Source organism: Cephus cinctus, unplaced genomic scaffold, assembly GCF_000341935.2.
Source record: "Cephus cinctus unplaced genomic scaffold, Ccin1 Ccin1_scaffold0508, whole genome shotgun sequence".
In the NCBI taxonomy this organism is placed as follows: Eukaryota; Metazoa; Arthropoda; class Insecta; order Hymenoptera; family Cephidae; genus Cephus; species Cephus cinctus.
Genome location: NW_014333173.1, coordinates 167254 through 181373, shown reverse-complemented (window position 1 = coordinate 181373; position 14120 = coordinate 167254). Strand labels below are relative to the sequence as shown.

Below are 14120 nucleotides of genomic sequence, written 5' to 3'. Positions count from 1 at the left end.
AAAAAAAAAAAAAAAAAAAAAAAAAACGTGAATACCTTAAATAATTTATTTCGCGTAATTGCAAAAAACCGGACTGCTGCAGTAACGAGAAGAATTGCAAGAAATTCCAATAAATTGTTCACGATCGAAGATGATCGGAACCAATAAAAGTAATTGAGTCCGTATGATAAACCCGATACAATAGAAAGACGATAAATCCCACCTCCGCCGACAAAAAAAAAATCATCAAATTGACCTTGAAACTTTATGGAATGAAATAATCGTTTAACGATAACAAAAGATAACATTTTTAAAAAATACTCTCATAAGATTAGTACGTGAATCGAGAAAGTCTACATTGAGCGTTATGACCTTTCGATCTATAGTAATGCCGTCCCAGTGCCTTCTGGTTAAAGATTACGAAAGAGCGACAAGGACAGAGACTAAGGCGAGTAGGTGAGAGAGAGAGAGAGAGAGAGAAAACGAACTAGAAGAAAGAAGCGACAAAAGTTTCATCGCCGTCACGAGACTCGCGAACTTTTGAAGCCGCGCAAAGGGAACGCAGGGCGTCGCGACGCTCGAGCGACGACGCGTCCTTTACAGCAATGGCATTGCCAGCCGCTTCCTACACGGCGCGACTTTCCCAGTGGACGGTCAAGGCCTTCGCGATTCAGTTACATAAAATTGATTGACCATCGCGTTATAAGACGTTTGACGGTCTGCAATTTCGCGTCCATTAAATTGCACACAGTGGAACACAGGACTTATACACAGTGGAACACAGATACGGCCCAACGAGTATAACTCGTACAAAGTATGGGTATCCCGAGCAATATAAATTGCTGCTGGTGCTAGGTAAACGGTAGTAAAGTAGTGAAAAAAAAGTAGTTAAATAAACAAAAGAATTTAAGTCTACGAGGTACGTAATGCATAGGGTAAACGTGTGAAATGCATAGACTATGTAAAAAAAAATGACACGATATAATGATAGAGTAAGAAATTTTTTTTGGAAATTAATTATTAATATTTTATCAATAAGCAATAACTTAGCGTTGACCATGACGGTTTTTATTCACCTAGTCGAATTGTGTGTCACGTGGTCGTTCGATTTTTTTTCAAGACATTTTTTTTCTGATTTTATCCCGTCAAACCGAGTGTAACGGGTTTGCGGTAGATTTCTATGAAATATACGGTAGTCAGTTTGGGGGTTTACCTGTGTGTCCTGTAGTGACCAGGGATTGTCCTACGCACTAGTTCTAGGACACGAGTATCAGGTTTTATTATTCATTGAAATCGTTAAGAGGATCGATCTGAGGATAGAGGCACATGCGCTCGGGCTGATATCAGCTGAGACCTTAAGGTCCTGGTTATTATTGGGACACGTTATATTCGCCTAGTCTAAATACCCAGCGAAACTTTCCCGTAGTAGCTTGGAGAATGCCCAAGTGCAATTGACCCGGGAAAGTAACGGGACCGCAAGAGAGAGCGGGAGAATTTTGAATTTCAATGCCAAAAGAGTCCGCCACAGCACTTTCGAATAAAATTCGGATCCCGGTAAAATAGCTGACGAATTTCGACTGGAGCACCCTGTATATCGGTCAAGTAAAAATGAAGCAATTTGAAAGAGGGGAAAAAAAATAATTTTCAAAAATTCAATCCGAGACATTCTCATACCCGAGTCGTATTACGCAACCGAGCGATCGTTCAGGCATACACGATGTAAATTACCTGTTTTACAAAAATTTGCAGAACACAAGCCAATGAATAATTCAAGCGATTCCGAGTCAAGATCCGATTCAATGTGTCTGTATCGTGTAAAAAAAGGGTTTACACGTGCGTTCGTTTGAAGTGGAGGCAAAATAAAAAAATTATTCATTCACGTCTTTTTTTATTTACAAAAAAATTTTCCCTCGCACGTATTCAATCAGCGTAATTCTTATCTACAATGTCATACGCGATAATTCATGAATTCACATATTCACCCAAGGGTACCCGACCTACCGTGTAACCGTAGATATCAAGATTCTCTTAAAAGGGACGTTTAAGTTTCGCGCTTTGAAAACCACGTTCGCCACTTGTCGTGCCACCTTTAAGTACCCCGGGTAGCCAGTCAATGGGTACCTCGTAACGCGGCACCGAGCAATAACTGGCGAACAAGCGACGAGAATACGGCGATGTCGTCTTACGTAATTTTCAAATGAATGGCTCCGTGTCGCGCGTTCGCGAACCCGAATACATTTCAACGGGCAAGTAACGGTGGACTTTCACGTGACGAAAAAGAAATTTACCCAAGTTACGTAGACGCCCCATTGAAATTCATGAAAATTCGTAACACACTCTAGCACGATATATTTCGTAGGATATTCTCTATGCTGTATCGCTGTGCGTGTCATTTTATTTAATGCCTGTCAGCCTTCAGATACATCGCGCGACAAATCGAAAAGTTTGGTCAGAGTTTAAAGCCTAGTTTATATGGTAGCGATGACTTCACGCTTCACGAATAACTAGCAATAACGGTACGGTACGCGACGTAAGAGTTATGGAAGTATAGATGGAATGTTCTAGTTGTACGAAAATATATGTATAGAGATAGATTTTTCTTTTAGAAATTCTTTTTAGACTGAAAAAAATTTATCTTTGAATCATTCGCGGTACTTCATTAAGACAAATCCGGGTTTTTTCTTCGATTAATTGTACGAAGTGACTGTCGCGTTTACGAAATAAAAAAAAATATTTAGTATAATTATATTTTGTATTTAGCACCCGAGCACTCGATGATCAGTCAAATGCTGGATAAGAGGTAAAAAAGAGTGATTGGCCATTTTCAAAAATTTTTATCATTTTCTGTGTTGATGTTCGTGGACCGTTTTATTAATATATTTATCGCAGATTTCGTGGGACGTCTTTTGACAAGCAGATATACAGACTGTCGTACTCTTAATAAATATGAAAATACTTTGTGGTATATAAAAGTTTTCAAATAAATACATCACGTGATAACAAAGTTTCTTAGATTCGCATAAGCCGCTATTTTGATATTTAATTTTTAGGAAAAGTCGCCGGTTACGCGCGTCAGTTTCTAGAAAGATCCTCCGGTCAACAATGGCTTAATTCCATGACATCGTCGTATGCTATTGAGAATAATTGACGGTTCTTGATTGCTTCATTGTTTTGAATAGACGCCACTCGAAATAGATTTATGAATTATATATTTTAATTTAACATTGTTTTCAATCACGAATAATTTTCGTGTTACGTTGCGCCTGTACGAAAATAGCCAGTGCCACTTTGCTAGACTTCATAAAAGTAACGGGTCAACAGCACGGCCAAATGTAAATTTTTTTTCTCATTTTGTCTATCAAACAATGTTCTGAATCCGTGAAGTATTTTGGCCGCGAGCCCGAAAGAATTTTCGAAACGTGATATACCGTGATATCGCCGCGTTAAAATTGGACATAGCTTTTGCAATAGTGGGGATTGAGTGGATATCAAATATTTAGATCTTCAATAGTCTACGATCGGTCAGAGCTGAGCGGTTCGACCAGCTGTTTTACAATCATCCCACCACCAATCGCCATTCCAAAGCAACGTACAAACATTTGCATTCGTACGGGGAGTACAAGAGTGAGATTAAGAAGTAAAATGAAAGGAGTTGAAAAAAAGAAAACATCGTCGGGTTTAATGGTACAACGTACGCAAACATCTCGAGTGCACGGACATGTACGTGACTGAAGATCTTTTTAGAAGAGTCACGAAGAATGGAAATTCGCAAGGGTTAATTGTAAATGACCGATACAATGTTCACGAGAAAGTAAACAATACCTGTTGCTTCGATAAGGGGTTTATATTTTTTGTTTTCTAATATGAACAGGATACGAACGACAACTCGAGGAACGACGCCGGGCGTCATGATTTATCATGGATTCCTTGAAGTAAATCCATATCGCAAACGAAGCCGCGATCGTCGTAAATCATCCAGCGGCGAACTAACTATAACGGGCCGACGGTGCACGAGATGAAATAACGTATTAAGAGACTGGACGATGTACAGAACGTTATTGGGATTTATTGAGTTGAATGGAAGCTAGGGGAATTATGTAATCGACAATGGAAAGATTGTAGGAAGAACTTTGAAAATCTTAAACTTTTAAAGACATTTGGCATTACGCCTACGCTCGAATCACTGCTAGTTTCGTGAGTAACAGGCGGAAATTGCAGGTATACTTTCTAAGTTTGATTTTTGCACAGACTTCTTGTTGCTTTGGATAATTAATTGGTTCAATTGATCCTACGTTTGTTTAGATGCCTGTACTTACCTAATAGGGCCGATCCTAATTGAAGTACCACAGACACTTTGAAATAACGATGGGAACGACATAACCCGCGCACAAAAATGCAACAGCCATATTGTTTACTGGCTGGACTCGTCTGTGACTCCTTGAACTGTCGGCTAAAACTGAGTTAAGTTGGTCGCGCCATCGCGTAGAAGCTTCTGGTAGCTTTGTCATACGACACTCTCGATAGGTAATGTTGTGCTGCGTTTTTATCTTACTTTTGTGAAAATGATTGTCAGTTTCATGAAAATTCCCATAGACGGCGCGTCATGCTAAAGACATTTGTATACAAGAAGAAACGTAAGAAATACATAAAGTGAAAATCATGGCGGACTCGGCTGGAAATTGGTGTCTCATTGAGAGTGATCCTGGTGTATTTACTGAATTAATTAAAGAATTTGGTTAGTATAATTATTTGGCAATAATTTAATGGCTATTTATGAGAGTGTTCGATGGGTATTGGATGAAGGCGTTCAACAATTTTTTTCATATGAACTTTAGTGTCTCTAGATGACAGAACTTTGTAGAATTGAAATTCATGACTATGCTTTCTTCTTTTTGTGATTTTAGGAGTCAAGGGTGCTCAAGTTGAAGAATTATGGAGCTTGGACGACGAACAGTTTGAGAACTTAAAGTAATTATTTTTCTTTGATCGACTATCTTTTTTAATCTCAGTATTGGTTTGGCAATGTTTCTAATTGTCCTTAGGAGTGTTTAATGGTGTGACTTTATATTTGCAGGCCGATTCATGGATTAATCTTTTTGTTCAAATGGGTACAGGACGATGAACCTTCAGGAAGTATTGTACAGGACAGTAGACTCGATAAGATATTCTTTGCCAAACAGGTACGTTGTTAAGTATGTGAAATAAGTTTGTGAGATTCATTATCATTTAAAAAAATTACTGAAATCCTTTGTTTCTTTCAGGTGATAAATAATGCTTGTGCAACACAAGCAATATTGAGTGTCCTGTTAAATTGCAAACATGCAGACATATCTCTTGGTCCAAATTTAGAAGAATTTAAGAATTTTTGTCAAAGTTTTGATGCTAATATGCGGGGTTTGGCTCTGAGTAATTCTGATATTATTAGAGAGGTTCATAACTCATTCTCTAGGTGAAACTCTTTTTTTTATCTTTCTCATCCAGTAACTGATATCTTAAAATGCAGTACAAGAATTTTTTATTCTTTCTGTTTAGGCAAACACTTTTTGAGTATGATTCTAGACAGGCATCCAAAGACGAGGATGTTTTTCATTTTGTAAGCTATGTACCAATCGATGGTCGCTTATATGAATTAGATGGATTAAAAGAGGGTCCGATGGATCTAGGCCCTTGTCCACCAGGAGATCAATGGGTGCAAGCAGCAAAACCAATTATTCAAAAAAGAATCAACAAGTGAGTTCAAATACAGTTTCGAAAACAGCAATATTTTTACAGAATACTGAACCTCAGTAACAAATTATGAAATTTTAGGTATAACGAAGGAGAAATTCATTTTAATCTGATGGCTTTGGTCACAGATAGAAAGACACTTTATGAACGACAGAAGGCAACGATTTGTGATCCAGCAGAACTTGCCAGATTGCAAACGCTCATTGAAGAGGAAATTGGGAAATCGAAAAGATATCAGATTGAAAATATACGACGAAAGCATAATTATCTTCCACTGATAATGGAATTGCTTAAAGTACTTGCCAAGGAGGGTAAACTGGTGCCACTTTATCAAAAGGCAAAGGAAAGGGCTATTGAGAAGGAATCAAAAAAGAGTAAAGTGTGAAACGATTAGATTCCAATTCTCTGGAAATATGAAGTACAATAGCTGCAACACATATTTCACAAAGTTTCCATACTACAACAGATTATAATATGCAAACGCATGCTTCTTTACCTCGGAAAGAATATTGTGCGCATTCAAAAAGAAAAAACAAAATGAAAATACAATTATTTACTTAAATCTATGTGTTATGACGTTTTTATTGTACAAATAGTTTCTTTTTATAATAAGTTCATTCTTATCCGATAAGTAACAAAATACAATAAATTGTAAAAATAGTATATGTAAAACTGAAGTCGTTATTTTCTCATTCTTTAGGTTTTTTATCAATTAACTTTGCTTTACCATTCTCAAATGAAATACGCGGCAACATCCTATCAAACGGCGCGTTTCGTATTTTTGGTATATGTACCTCGTACAAATATTCAATTGCCTCTGTGATCACACGAAATACGTGATCAATATCGTACTTAAAAATGGTGCAAGTAAGAATAAAATATAATATCAGATTAGAGCACTCACCCCATAAGTTATCCGACGACCCACGTGGAACTCTTTCGAGAAGTGTTTTGAAAATTCGAGAAAGGTGAGAGGTATGCATCCCATCAAAATATTTTCCAATCTTAGTCCAATTAAATTCGGACTTATGAGCTAATCCTTTACCGTATAGACTAAGAAATACGACAAAAATAATGGCTGCTGTTTGAAAAATAAAGTTTGAATCTTTATACTAGTACCTACTATTCTATTAGCTTCACTTTTATGTCGTTCATGTAAATGGGTTCTTCGCAAAATAATTGCATGTGCAATTGATTCCGCCAGAAATGTTTCAGGACATCAAAATATATATTGAGCTTCAAAGCCACTTTTTTCCAAATCAAAACCGGGATTTCTACATCTTTTAAATATTTTACATCTTGAACCTTAGTTACGCGTAACAATTCATTTATGAAGTCTTCGATCAAGGGCAAAGTCCATCGTACGTCTACACAAAATAAGATAATTCTGATTATGGATACACCTTGAAATATAAAGAAGCCAACATTCCGTACACCCTATTAACTATTTCGCTTACTAGTTTTTGGAAGAGTTGATGACTTTTTAAGAAGAAGCCGATATCGACGGAATATGGAAGCTCGATTCCTATTCAAAAGTAATGCTAATTCGGCATATTTTTTATGATTCCCACTGTACAAGATAGAACCATTTCCTAAATAGGCTAATATCTTTTTATCTTCGCTTTTTGTATATCTAGAATAAATCATTTTAATGTGTATAAAAAAAAAAGATTTTCCATGAATATATCCTACCTGTCATTTTTAAACTTTTGATGCAAGTTTCTAAATCTATAATATATGCTGCACAATGTACGATGTGGCAAGTCCTTTGCTAGAAATTGTACAAATTTCTTTCTATCTTCAAAATCAGGCAAATAAAATACGCTGGGCTTATAGCTCATGAATAAAAATGGCTTTACATCTTTTGGATCCCAATCATGCAACTGTCAAAATTTATTGGCATGATCATTAACCATTTTATCATTGTTTATAGCAAATTGATTTTTATGTACCTACTTCACAGAATTCTTGCCAATTTTCTAGAATAATTGTATCTTCTTCAGTCGTGTATGGACCACGTTTCATACGTGCAAATGATCTCATAATTTTTCTTTCTGCTAACGTTGGTGCATGTGTACCAGCGAGAATTTCAACTTTATGCTGTTCAGGAACTTCATGCGTGAGCTCTACAGTTAACATCTTTAATTTCTATAAATAAAAAATAAAGTTTGAGGGTTCCATTCTGCTTTTTAGTAGAAGTAAATTTATTGTAATCAATTCACTTGTTGTTTCTCTTCCGAAATATCTTGATGCTGTTTAATAGCCTTTAACTCTTCTAAAATAGTTTTTTCATTGATTTCTTTTTTGTTCTGCCTATGACTTGTAGGAGACTCTTCCATGGAAGTATAATTATTCTCAGATTCATTGTCACTTCCATTTTTTCTACACTTTTCGACAGACTGCTTCTTTGAATATTTTACAGATTTCGTAGATGCTATTGGTGACTGGAAAACAGATATTTTAACATCATCAAATTCCATCATACTGTCAAAATCATGAACCATCTCAATTGCTTCAAAACTTTCTAGCTCCAATATATCATTTTTATTAATATCATCTTGACAAGGCATGTCATGAATCATGTTAATGATATCACAATTAATTTTTTCATACTCATTATTAAAACTTCCACTTCTTGACCTTGGTTCATGCTTTATCGAGCCTACAACATTTGGAGAAACGGATTCACATTTGTTTGGAGTAATTTGTATTTGAACATCATCTTTCGTCATAGAACTCAATCTAGGTGAGCATCTCAGTGTTGAATTTATTTTTGAATTCTTAGTAAATAATCCATTATCATATTTATCTGAATCTTGATTGGATGGATCTGAGTTTTCAAAAGTAGTTTCAAGTTTATTGCATAAACCCTTCTCAATACTTAAATCTGGTATACTGACTTTCAGCTGCGTATTTTCTGCTAGTAAATTGGTTTGTTTCAGATGATTTCTGTTAAATGTCGAGTGGTACTTATCTTTCAATTCAATAGCAGAAGTATTTGTCAAATTCTCAGTTGATGATTTTACCATGCCAATAGTATTGCTTTCAGTTCTTCTCTCTATTCCTACATTACTATTATTGTCAAATGTATTCATTAAATTATTCTTTGTACCAGTTTGATCCACATCATTTTCAACAGAATTTGAAATACTGGGTTTATCACTATCTTCCTTTAAGACAGATTTCCTAGACGTTTTGATATAAGATGTGATTTTATTCTTAGGAGATCTAGAAAAGCTTAACGATTTACTTTTCTTTGCACTTTTTTGAGTGTAACCATTTTTAGAAAGTTTCTTCATTGTGAGTTATATTCCTTCCTTACTCTAGTTTATACTCACAATGTATCACAATGTTATCACAACAATACTTAAAGTAATCATCTAAAATACCACTGAACTATACTCAGTGGTATTGTCCCTCTAGTAAGAGTCCGGCCAAACCCGGAAGGGACGCCATATCAAGGGCTTGTTTGGCGCCATCATGACATTGTGCGCGGATTTTCAAACTTTCAATGTTTACCATCAAGAGACTCGGTCGAGTCTCGCGCCAAGTACAGGCAACCCGCCGTACAGAGCTTAACACTACCCACACTACACAATGCGAATCTCTCCCATATACGTATTCACACGACCATTCTATTCCGGAAAGAGCCCATAATATGGCGGAGCCAATCACTAACAAGCCCCACCGTTGGCCGGACTCTTACTAGAGGGACTCTACTCACATGGCACGCACCCACAGTAATAAAAGTTCGAGCAGAAAGAGATAGCATTCTTATAGTGGGATCCATCTTTTTTTCTAAGCGTTTTAGCCAATGAGATTCCTAGACTTGGCGTCTCGTTTCCATAGATACCATAAGATACCACCTATAATCTCTGGAACGCACCGGTGCCCCTTTATAGATGCTTTTCAGTTACAACTTGCAATCAACACGTGGGTAGCGAGGTTCGACAATATTTTTGAGCTATGATATATCCACAAAAATGGTAAAATCGTGTTATATTAAGTCGTGTAAGCAAGAGTGGCGGCTCAACAGCACCATTCCATTTCACCGGTAATTTGTGTCATAATATTATACAGAAAATAGTCGCGCTTTTTTATGACCGAATAAGTTATCTATAAAGAAAAGATTCTCTACTCGTTATTTACCACTTATTTACGAATGTTACGTTGTTCACGTAGCCGCCGAAATTCATTTAATATACCGCATCAAAAAAATTACAAAAATTCCGTCTTTAGACGGCCCAGAAAAACAAAGAGGTAGTCCACTGTATCGGCCATCTCTCTCTGCTCGCGGTTTTACTACTGTGGACGCGTTCCATATTGAGTATAGTTCAGTGTTAAATACCTATAAAAAATAGGTAAGACTTCAGAATACCACTCCTTGAAATGACCTGGTAGCTTGAAATTTGGTAGTCCATTTAAAATATTTTATGGTCAGTCGTTCTTTTACAGTCCTTCAAACCCGAAATTGGAACAATATTCTCTTCAAGCCTTGTTTGAGTGGAGTTGAGTGGAGAATCTGTGGCTCATATTCATAGATAAGTCTTTCAGGAAGTCTTTAAAGCTTCTTTAGATTAATGGTATTAGTCTGAAAACTCGGAAAACTAGACTTATCACTGATTACGTTTGCACGTACGGATTTTAGACGGGATCAGCCAATTACGTTCTTTTATTCTTTTTAAACCTTACACATGATTGGTGAATAATTTTTAAAACCCCTGGTTCAAATAAAGTCCGAAATTTAGTTAAAATTTTTGTAGATTCTACAAGTCCTTTTCAGTATTAGAAGCTCTTGTTAAACTCAGTATTGAACCTCCAAGATCTGTCTGTAGGTGTTCATAGACATAAACTATAGTTACCAGTCTGCCAGTAAGTCAAAAGATTAAAGATGTGAGTATTCTAAAGACGCAAAATACTTTGAGTCAACCGATAACTACACCAAATATTTTATTTGCTTTTTAACAGTAATCGTTATTACAATTCAATAGTAACTGCGCCGCATAATGACTACCTGAATGTCCCAAATAGTTACTGTGTCACACCGTTATTAACTGCTATTGAACTTCGATAGTAACTATTCCGAATGATAATATCCCCAACAGTTACTACTATTTTCTGATACTACGCATTATAGACAATGAATAGTTACTATTTAATCTTAATAGTAACTATTGCGAGTTCAATAGTGTTTCTTCATAAGGGTTCTTAAACCGTCACTATGATCTGCTATAAATCGATTGGAAAGTAATACGAATATAATAATTACTTTTTACCTATAAAGTTTATTATACCTGATGTACCGAGCTGTACCAAACGTATATGCGCAATATGGCCACCAAACGTAAATTTTAATATTCCGTAGAGTTCTTGTTACTGTTCTAAAATTACATCTTATGTGTCACCAGTCGAAACTTTTAAGCCTTATTAAAACACGAGCTAACTGATGTAATAGGTCTTTATATTTATATTTGTACAGATCTTTTCAAAGTGATCTCACCAACGAAGACACAGAGAGCGAGTAACAGTCCCAGAAATAAGATAAAGAATGTGCCTTGAACTTGAGCCACTGTCATCTTCATCGGTCCTTGATCGACGAAGGTCTCTTGAAAGATAAGAATAGTTTAATGATATGCCTAATCAATGGACGCTTTTCTTTTAACTATTCGATAAAGTTTCAAGACCTTTCGACACGGCTTTTTGGGTCCCATAATCCAAATACTCTGCTACAACTTGGTCTTCCCAACGGGCTGGTATACCGGAAGCCAGAACTTGCAAAATCCTCAGGCTAAACCATGTCGTGTACGCTGAACTCTTCCGTAACATGAATACGCAATTTTCCCAATAGATGTCACTGGCCATCAAGTGCATTTTCTCCACGTACTTCTGCTGCAGGTATTCTTGAACCGCAAAATGTCCTGGGAAGCTCAAATTGTTTGGTGCATATTATAAATCACTTTTTGGATTATTATAATAACACTAAATATTTACCAGACGATAGTCTCTCTATACTGAAACCCCATTCCATTTCTGCGCTGCGTTTTATAATCTCATTGAATTTTACAATTCGAAAATTCTTCAATACGATTTTCAATTCAGGATCGTCGGTTTGCAAAATTGAAAATATCCAAGCATCGTGAGTGGCTGCCCACTTTAGATCACGATTCGCCATGTCTTCTGCGCTATTTATAGGGGCGTCGTACCTTCATAAGATACAACATATTTTAATAACCAGTCAAAATTATATTGAACTAAAAAGTACAGTGCTGTTTCCCAATAATATCCATTACTATTAAGTATAACCTGGGAACTGTCATGGCTGATGCCAAGCTACTGCTGTAAGCGGTACACAGCAATACCGACACTGCTAACATGCTAAATGCCATTGTGCGCCACGAAAGTTCTTTCCGATTTTTTATTAATCCTTGTTGAAGAAATATTCCGGCAACTTCTAAAGCCGCAATGGCGGAGACTATTTTATTATCTGAAAATATTTGTAATTCATAAAAAAATCCAATCTGACAACAACTTGCTGCTATTGCAGTCACGTGAATTTTAATTAATGGTTATGAGAAACACCTTCGAAAAAAATATAATTAGCTCCATAGTGAAGTAAAAAGCTGACTACGTTACAAATAATTAAGGTTGTGACAACTCCCGCCCATAGTTCTGGGGAAAACGGTAAAATTGGCGAGCGCCACAGTGGCAAACGATGTGGCGGTGGAACTAAACAAGTAACTCCAGTTCTTATGTACGCCGTTGTTAAATCCAAATACAAGGATTCATGATACCACGTATATAGTGCCACTGTAATTTATAATAAACACATTGTGTGTATATATATATATATATATATCGTGCATTGCAGATGGATTAAATTTATTTTATCGTTACCAAATCCAATGTCAGCTCTGTCCTCCACGAGGGCACCTAAGACGCCGTTTCCTGTTCGATTATCAAAAATTGTTCCCCACGATTCTTCATCGCTGACAAAACGCTCAAAAGTGCAGTTATGGAATTTAGCAAATTGCAATGCCATCCGCCATTCAGTGCCGTCGATCTGTGAATTATTTCTGAGAAACAAAATACAAATTATAGTCATTTGCCATTGTCGTTATTAACAATTTTGATAAGGCTTATTTATTTTAAGCTTACTGAGTGTCATTCCCAGTAAGAACGACGTATGGCATATAGTGAAAAACAGCAGCACGCAAAATTTTTCCTTGCAAATCTTTTATCTTATCAGGAAACAAGTTTGCGTCTAATAAAAATTTCCCTGAGGTAATGTTATACGTATCCAAGACGATAATTTCTTTTGACTGATTACTAGTCCCGCCAAAATAATGAGTCTTCAAATTAAAAATATTTTTGGTGACTGAAGGTTCCACCATTATTAAATTTGGAACATAATTGGCAGATCTCGTCTCAACTATTGAATGAGAATCAAGATTCTTGAACGAGGATTTTTCCAGTAGCGGCAAGAAAATTAATTTTCGATTGCCCCTGTTATTGACAAGAACAAAAGTTTCTTCCAAAAGTACAAATTGCCGTGCCGGATTTTTAGTTTGAATAACAAACCTATAGGACAAAGGAAAAATGTAGAATTTATGATTGACACAACAGATATTATAATTACCCATTGCAACCAATTTCCAAAATTTCCGTTAGATAAGTTGTTTTGTAAGTCTCGCTATCCATATTTTCATTTTCCAAAAGAGTGTCGTACGGGTCAAAATAAAGCGCAGGTATCACAGACTTGAATGCGCAACCATTATTTGAAAATACGACAAGACACGTGTCGTTTAAAAACCGTTGTGCTATCAGATCAACCATTTTACAAATTTCTTGAGTCTCGAAACACGCGCAACATACGAAAACGTAAAATTTTAAAATTAACAAACGCATCCGCATTCCTCCCATTTTGAAATGGCACATGACATCGTGATGGTCGCTGATATATCTATAATTTCATATGCATAAAGAGAATAGAAATGAAAGTAACGTCAAGAAAGAAAGAAAATACACTATGGATAAAAGGAGAGTAAACACGCTTGAATTCCTTTGAGTCTCGTAGGACATAGCGATGATAAACATGCAATGTAACTAAAGGAGTAGTTTGCTCATTTCCCACTAATCGTAAGTACCAATATCAGACTCAGATCACATTATTCCATAATTCATTCAAAACCTGAAAACTATTAGAACAGTCTTTGATGTGAATTCTTTTTTAAATCGACAAATTCTTTAAAATAAAAATTTGACTAGTGAGAGCGTTCGCGCATACATACCTAGGCCTTGGCATGAATACTTATCCCAAAAATAGGTATGGAGAAATATATTCTAGCAACCACATTGCTCACGTAACCTATCATTTTTACGTAATTATTGTGTAACAATATATAATTCATACCTAT

General features: G+C 36.1%; 4 protein-coding genes across 7 annotated transcripts in view; 1 reads left to right on the top strand and 3 right to left on the bottom strand.

Annotated features, from left to right (window-relative positions):
- The window catches only part of LOC107268270 (phospholipid-transporting ATPase ID), a 28685-nt gene extending 24258 nt beyond the window's left edge, over positions 1-4427 (bottom strand). Inside the window, exon 1 of the mRNA XM_025085593.1 lies at positions 4296-4427. The gene's annotated coding sequence lies outside the window, so the exon portion shown is untranslated. The remainder of the gene's footprint in view (positions 1-4295) is intronic.
- A 145-nt stretch (positions 4428-4572) lies between these two features.
- LOC107268273 (ubiquitin carboxyl-terminal hydrolase isozyme L5) lies at positions 4573-6268 on the top strand. Its single transcript, XM_015740898.2, has 6 exons — positions 4573-4714; positions 4884-4947; positions 5054-5159; positions 5241-5428; positions 5512-5709; positions 5788-6268. The coding sequence occupies exons 1-6, from the start codon at positions 4639-4641 to the stop codon at positions 6089-6091; spliced, it is 936 nt and encodes a 311-aa protein (XP_015596384.1). The 5' UTR covers positions 4573-4638; the 3' UTR covers positions 6092-6268.
- LOC107268271 lies at positions 6259-9193 on the bottom strand. 2 transcript variants are annotated; one of them, XM_015740896.2, is made up of 7 exons: positions 7929-9189; positions 7663-7854; positions 7399-7589; positions 7164-7339; positions 6830-7073; positions 6611-6759; positions 6259-6523 (listed from the first exon to the last, which is right to left on the bottom strand). In XM_015740896.2, the coding sequence occupies exons 1-7, from the start codon at positions 9003-9005 to the stop codon at positions 6396-6398; spliced, it is 2157 nt and encodes a 718-aa protein (XP_015596382.1). In that variant the 5' UTR covers positions 9006-9189; the 3' UTR covers positions 6259-6395. The 2 variants fall into 2 exon arrangements, with proteins under 2 accessions (XP_015596382.1, XP_024941362.1); XM_025085594.1 differs by having other exon boundaries at positions 6259-6759; positions 7929-9193.
- Positions 9194-10238: 1045 nt separating this feature from the next.
- On the bottom strand, positions 10239-14042 carry LOC107268287 (glutamate receptor ionotropic, delta-1). Of its 3 annotated transcripts, none has more exons than XM_015740918.2 (8): positions 13343-14042; positions 12862-13284; positions 12601-12779; positions 12286-12513; positions 12010-12190; positions 11698-11909; positions 11391-11606; positions 10239-11311 (listed from the first exon to the last, which is right to left on the bottom strand). In XM_015740918.2, the coding sequence occupies exons 1-8, from the start codon at positions 13639-13641 to the stop codon at positions 11172-11174; spliced, it is 1878 nt and encodes a 625-aa protein (XP_015596404.1). In that variant the 5' UTR covers positions 13642-14042; the 3' UTR covers positions 10239-11171. The 3 variants fall into 3 exon arrangements, with proteins under 3 accessions (XP_015596404.1, XP_015596403.1, XP_015596405.1); XM_015740917.2 differs by having other exon boundaries at positions 10242-11311; positions 11391-11624; XM_015740919.2 differs by lacking the exon at positions 10239-11311 and having other exon boundaries at positions 11434-11632.
- Between the last annotated feature and the right edge of the window lie 78 nt (positions 14043-14120).

What these genes read in the sequence shown, in the direction of transcription:
- LOC107268271 (XM_025085594.1), bottom strand. Translation starts at nt 9,005, where the DNA reads ATGAAGAAACTTTCTAAAAATGGTTACACTCAAAAAAGTGCAAAGAAA. An exon ending in TTTCGGAAGAGAAACAACAA is followed by an intron (nt 7,855 to 7,928) that starts GTGAATTGATTA and finishes TTTTATTTATAG; the next exon opens with AAATTAAAGATGTTAACTGT. An exon ending in ATTGGCAAGAATTCTGTGAA is followed by an intron (nt 7,590 to 7,662) that starts GTAGGTACATAA and finishes AAATTTTGACAG; the next exon opens with TTGCATGATTGGGATCCAAA.
- LOC107268273 (XM_015740898.2), top strand. Translation starts at nt 4,639, where the DNA reads ATGGCGGACTCGGCTGGAAATTGGTGTCTCATTGAGAGTGATCCTGGT. An exon ending in TGAATTAATTAAAGAATTTG is followed by an intron (nt 4,715 to 4,883) that starts GTTAGTATAATT and finishes TTGTGATTTTAG; the next exon opens with GAGTCAAGGGTGCTCAAGTT. An exon ending in GTTCATAACTCATTCTCTAG is followed by an intron (nt 5,429 to 5,511) that starts GTGAAACTCTTT and finishes CTTTCTGTTTAG; the next exon opens with GCAAACACTTTTTGAGTATG.
- LOC107268287 (XM_015740917.2), bottom strand. Translation starts at nt 13,641, where the DNA reads ATGTGCCATTTCAAAATGGGAGGAATGCGGATGCGTTTGTTAATTTTA. An exon ending in TTGGAAATTGGTTGCAATGG is followed by an intron (nt 13,285 to 13,342) that starts GTAATTATAATA and finishes TTTGTCCTATAG; the next exon opens with GTTTGTTATTCAAACTAAAA. An exon ending in TATAGAGAGACTATCGTCTG is followed by an intron (nt 11,625 to 11,697) that starts GTAAATATTTAG and finishes TGAGCTTCCCAG; the next exon opens with GACATTTTGCGGTTCAAGAA.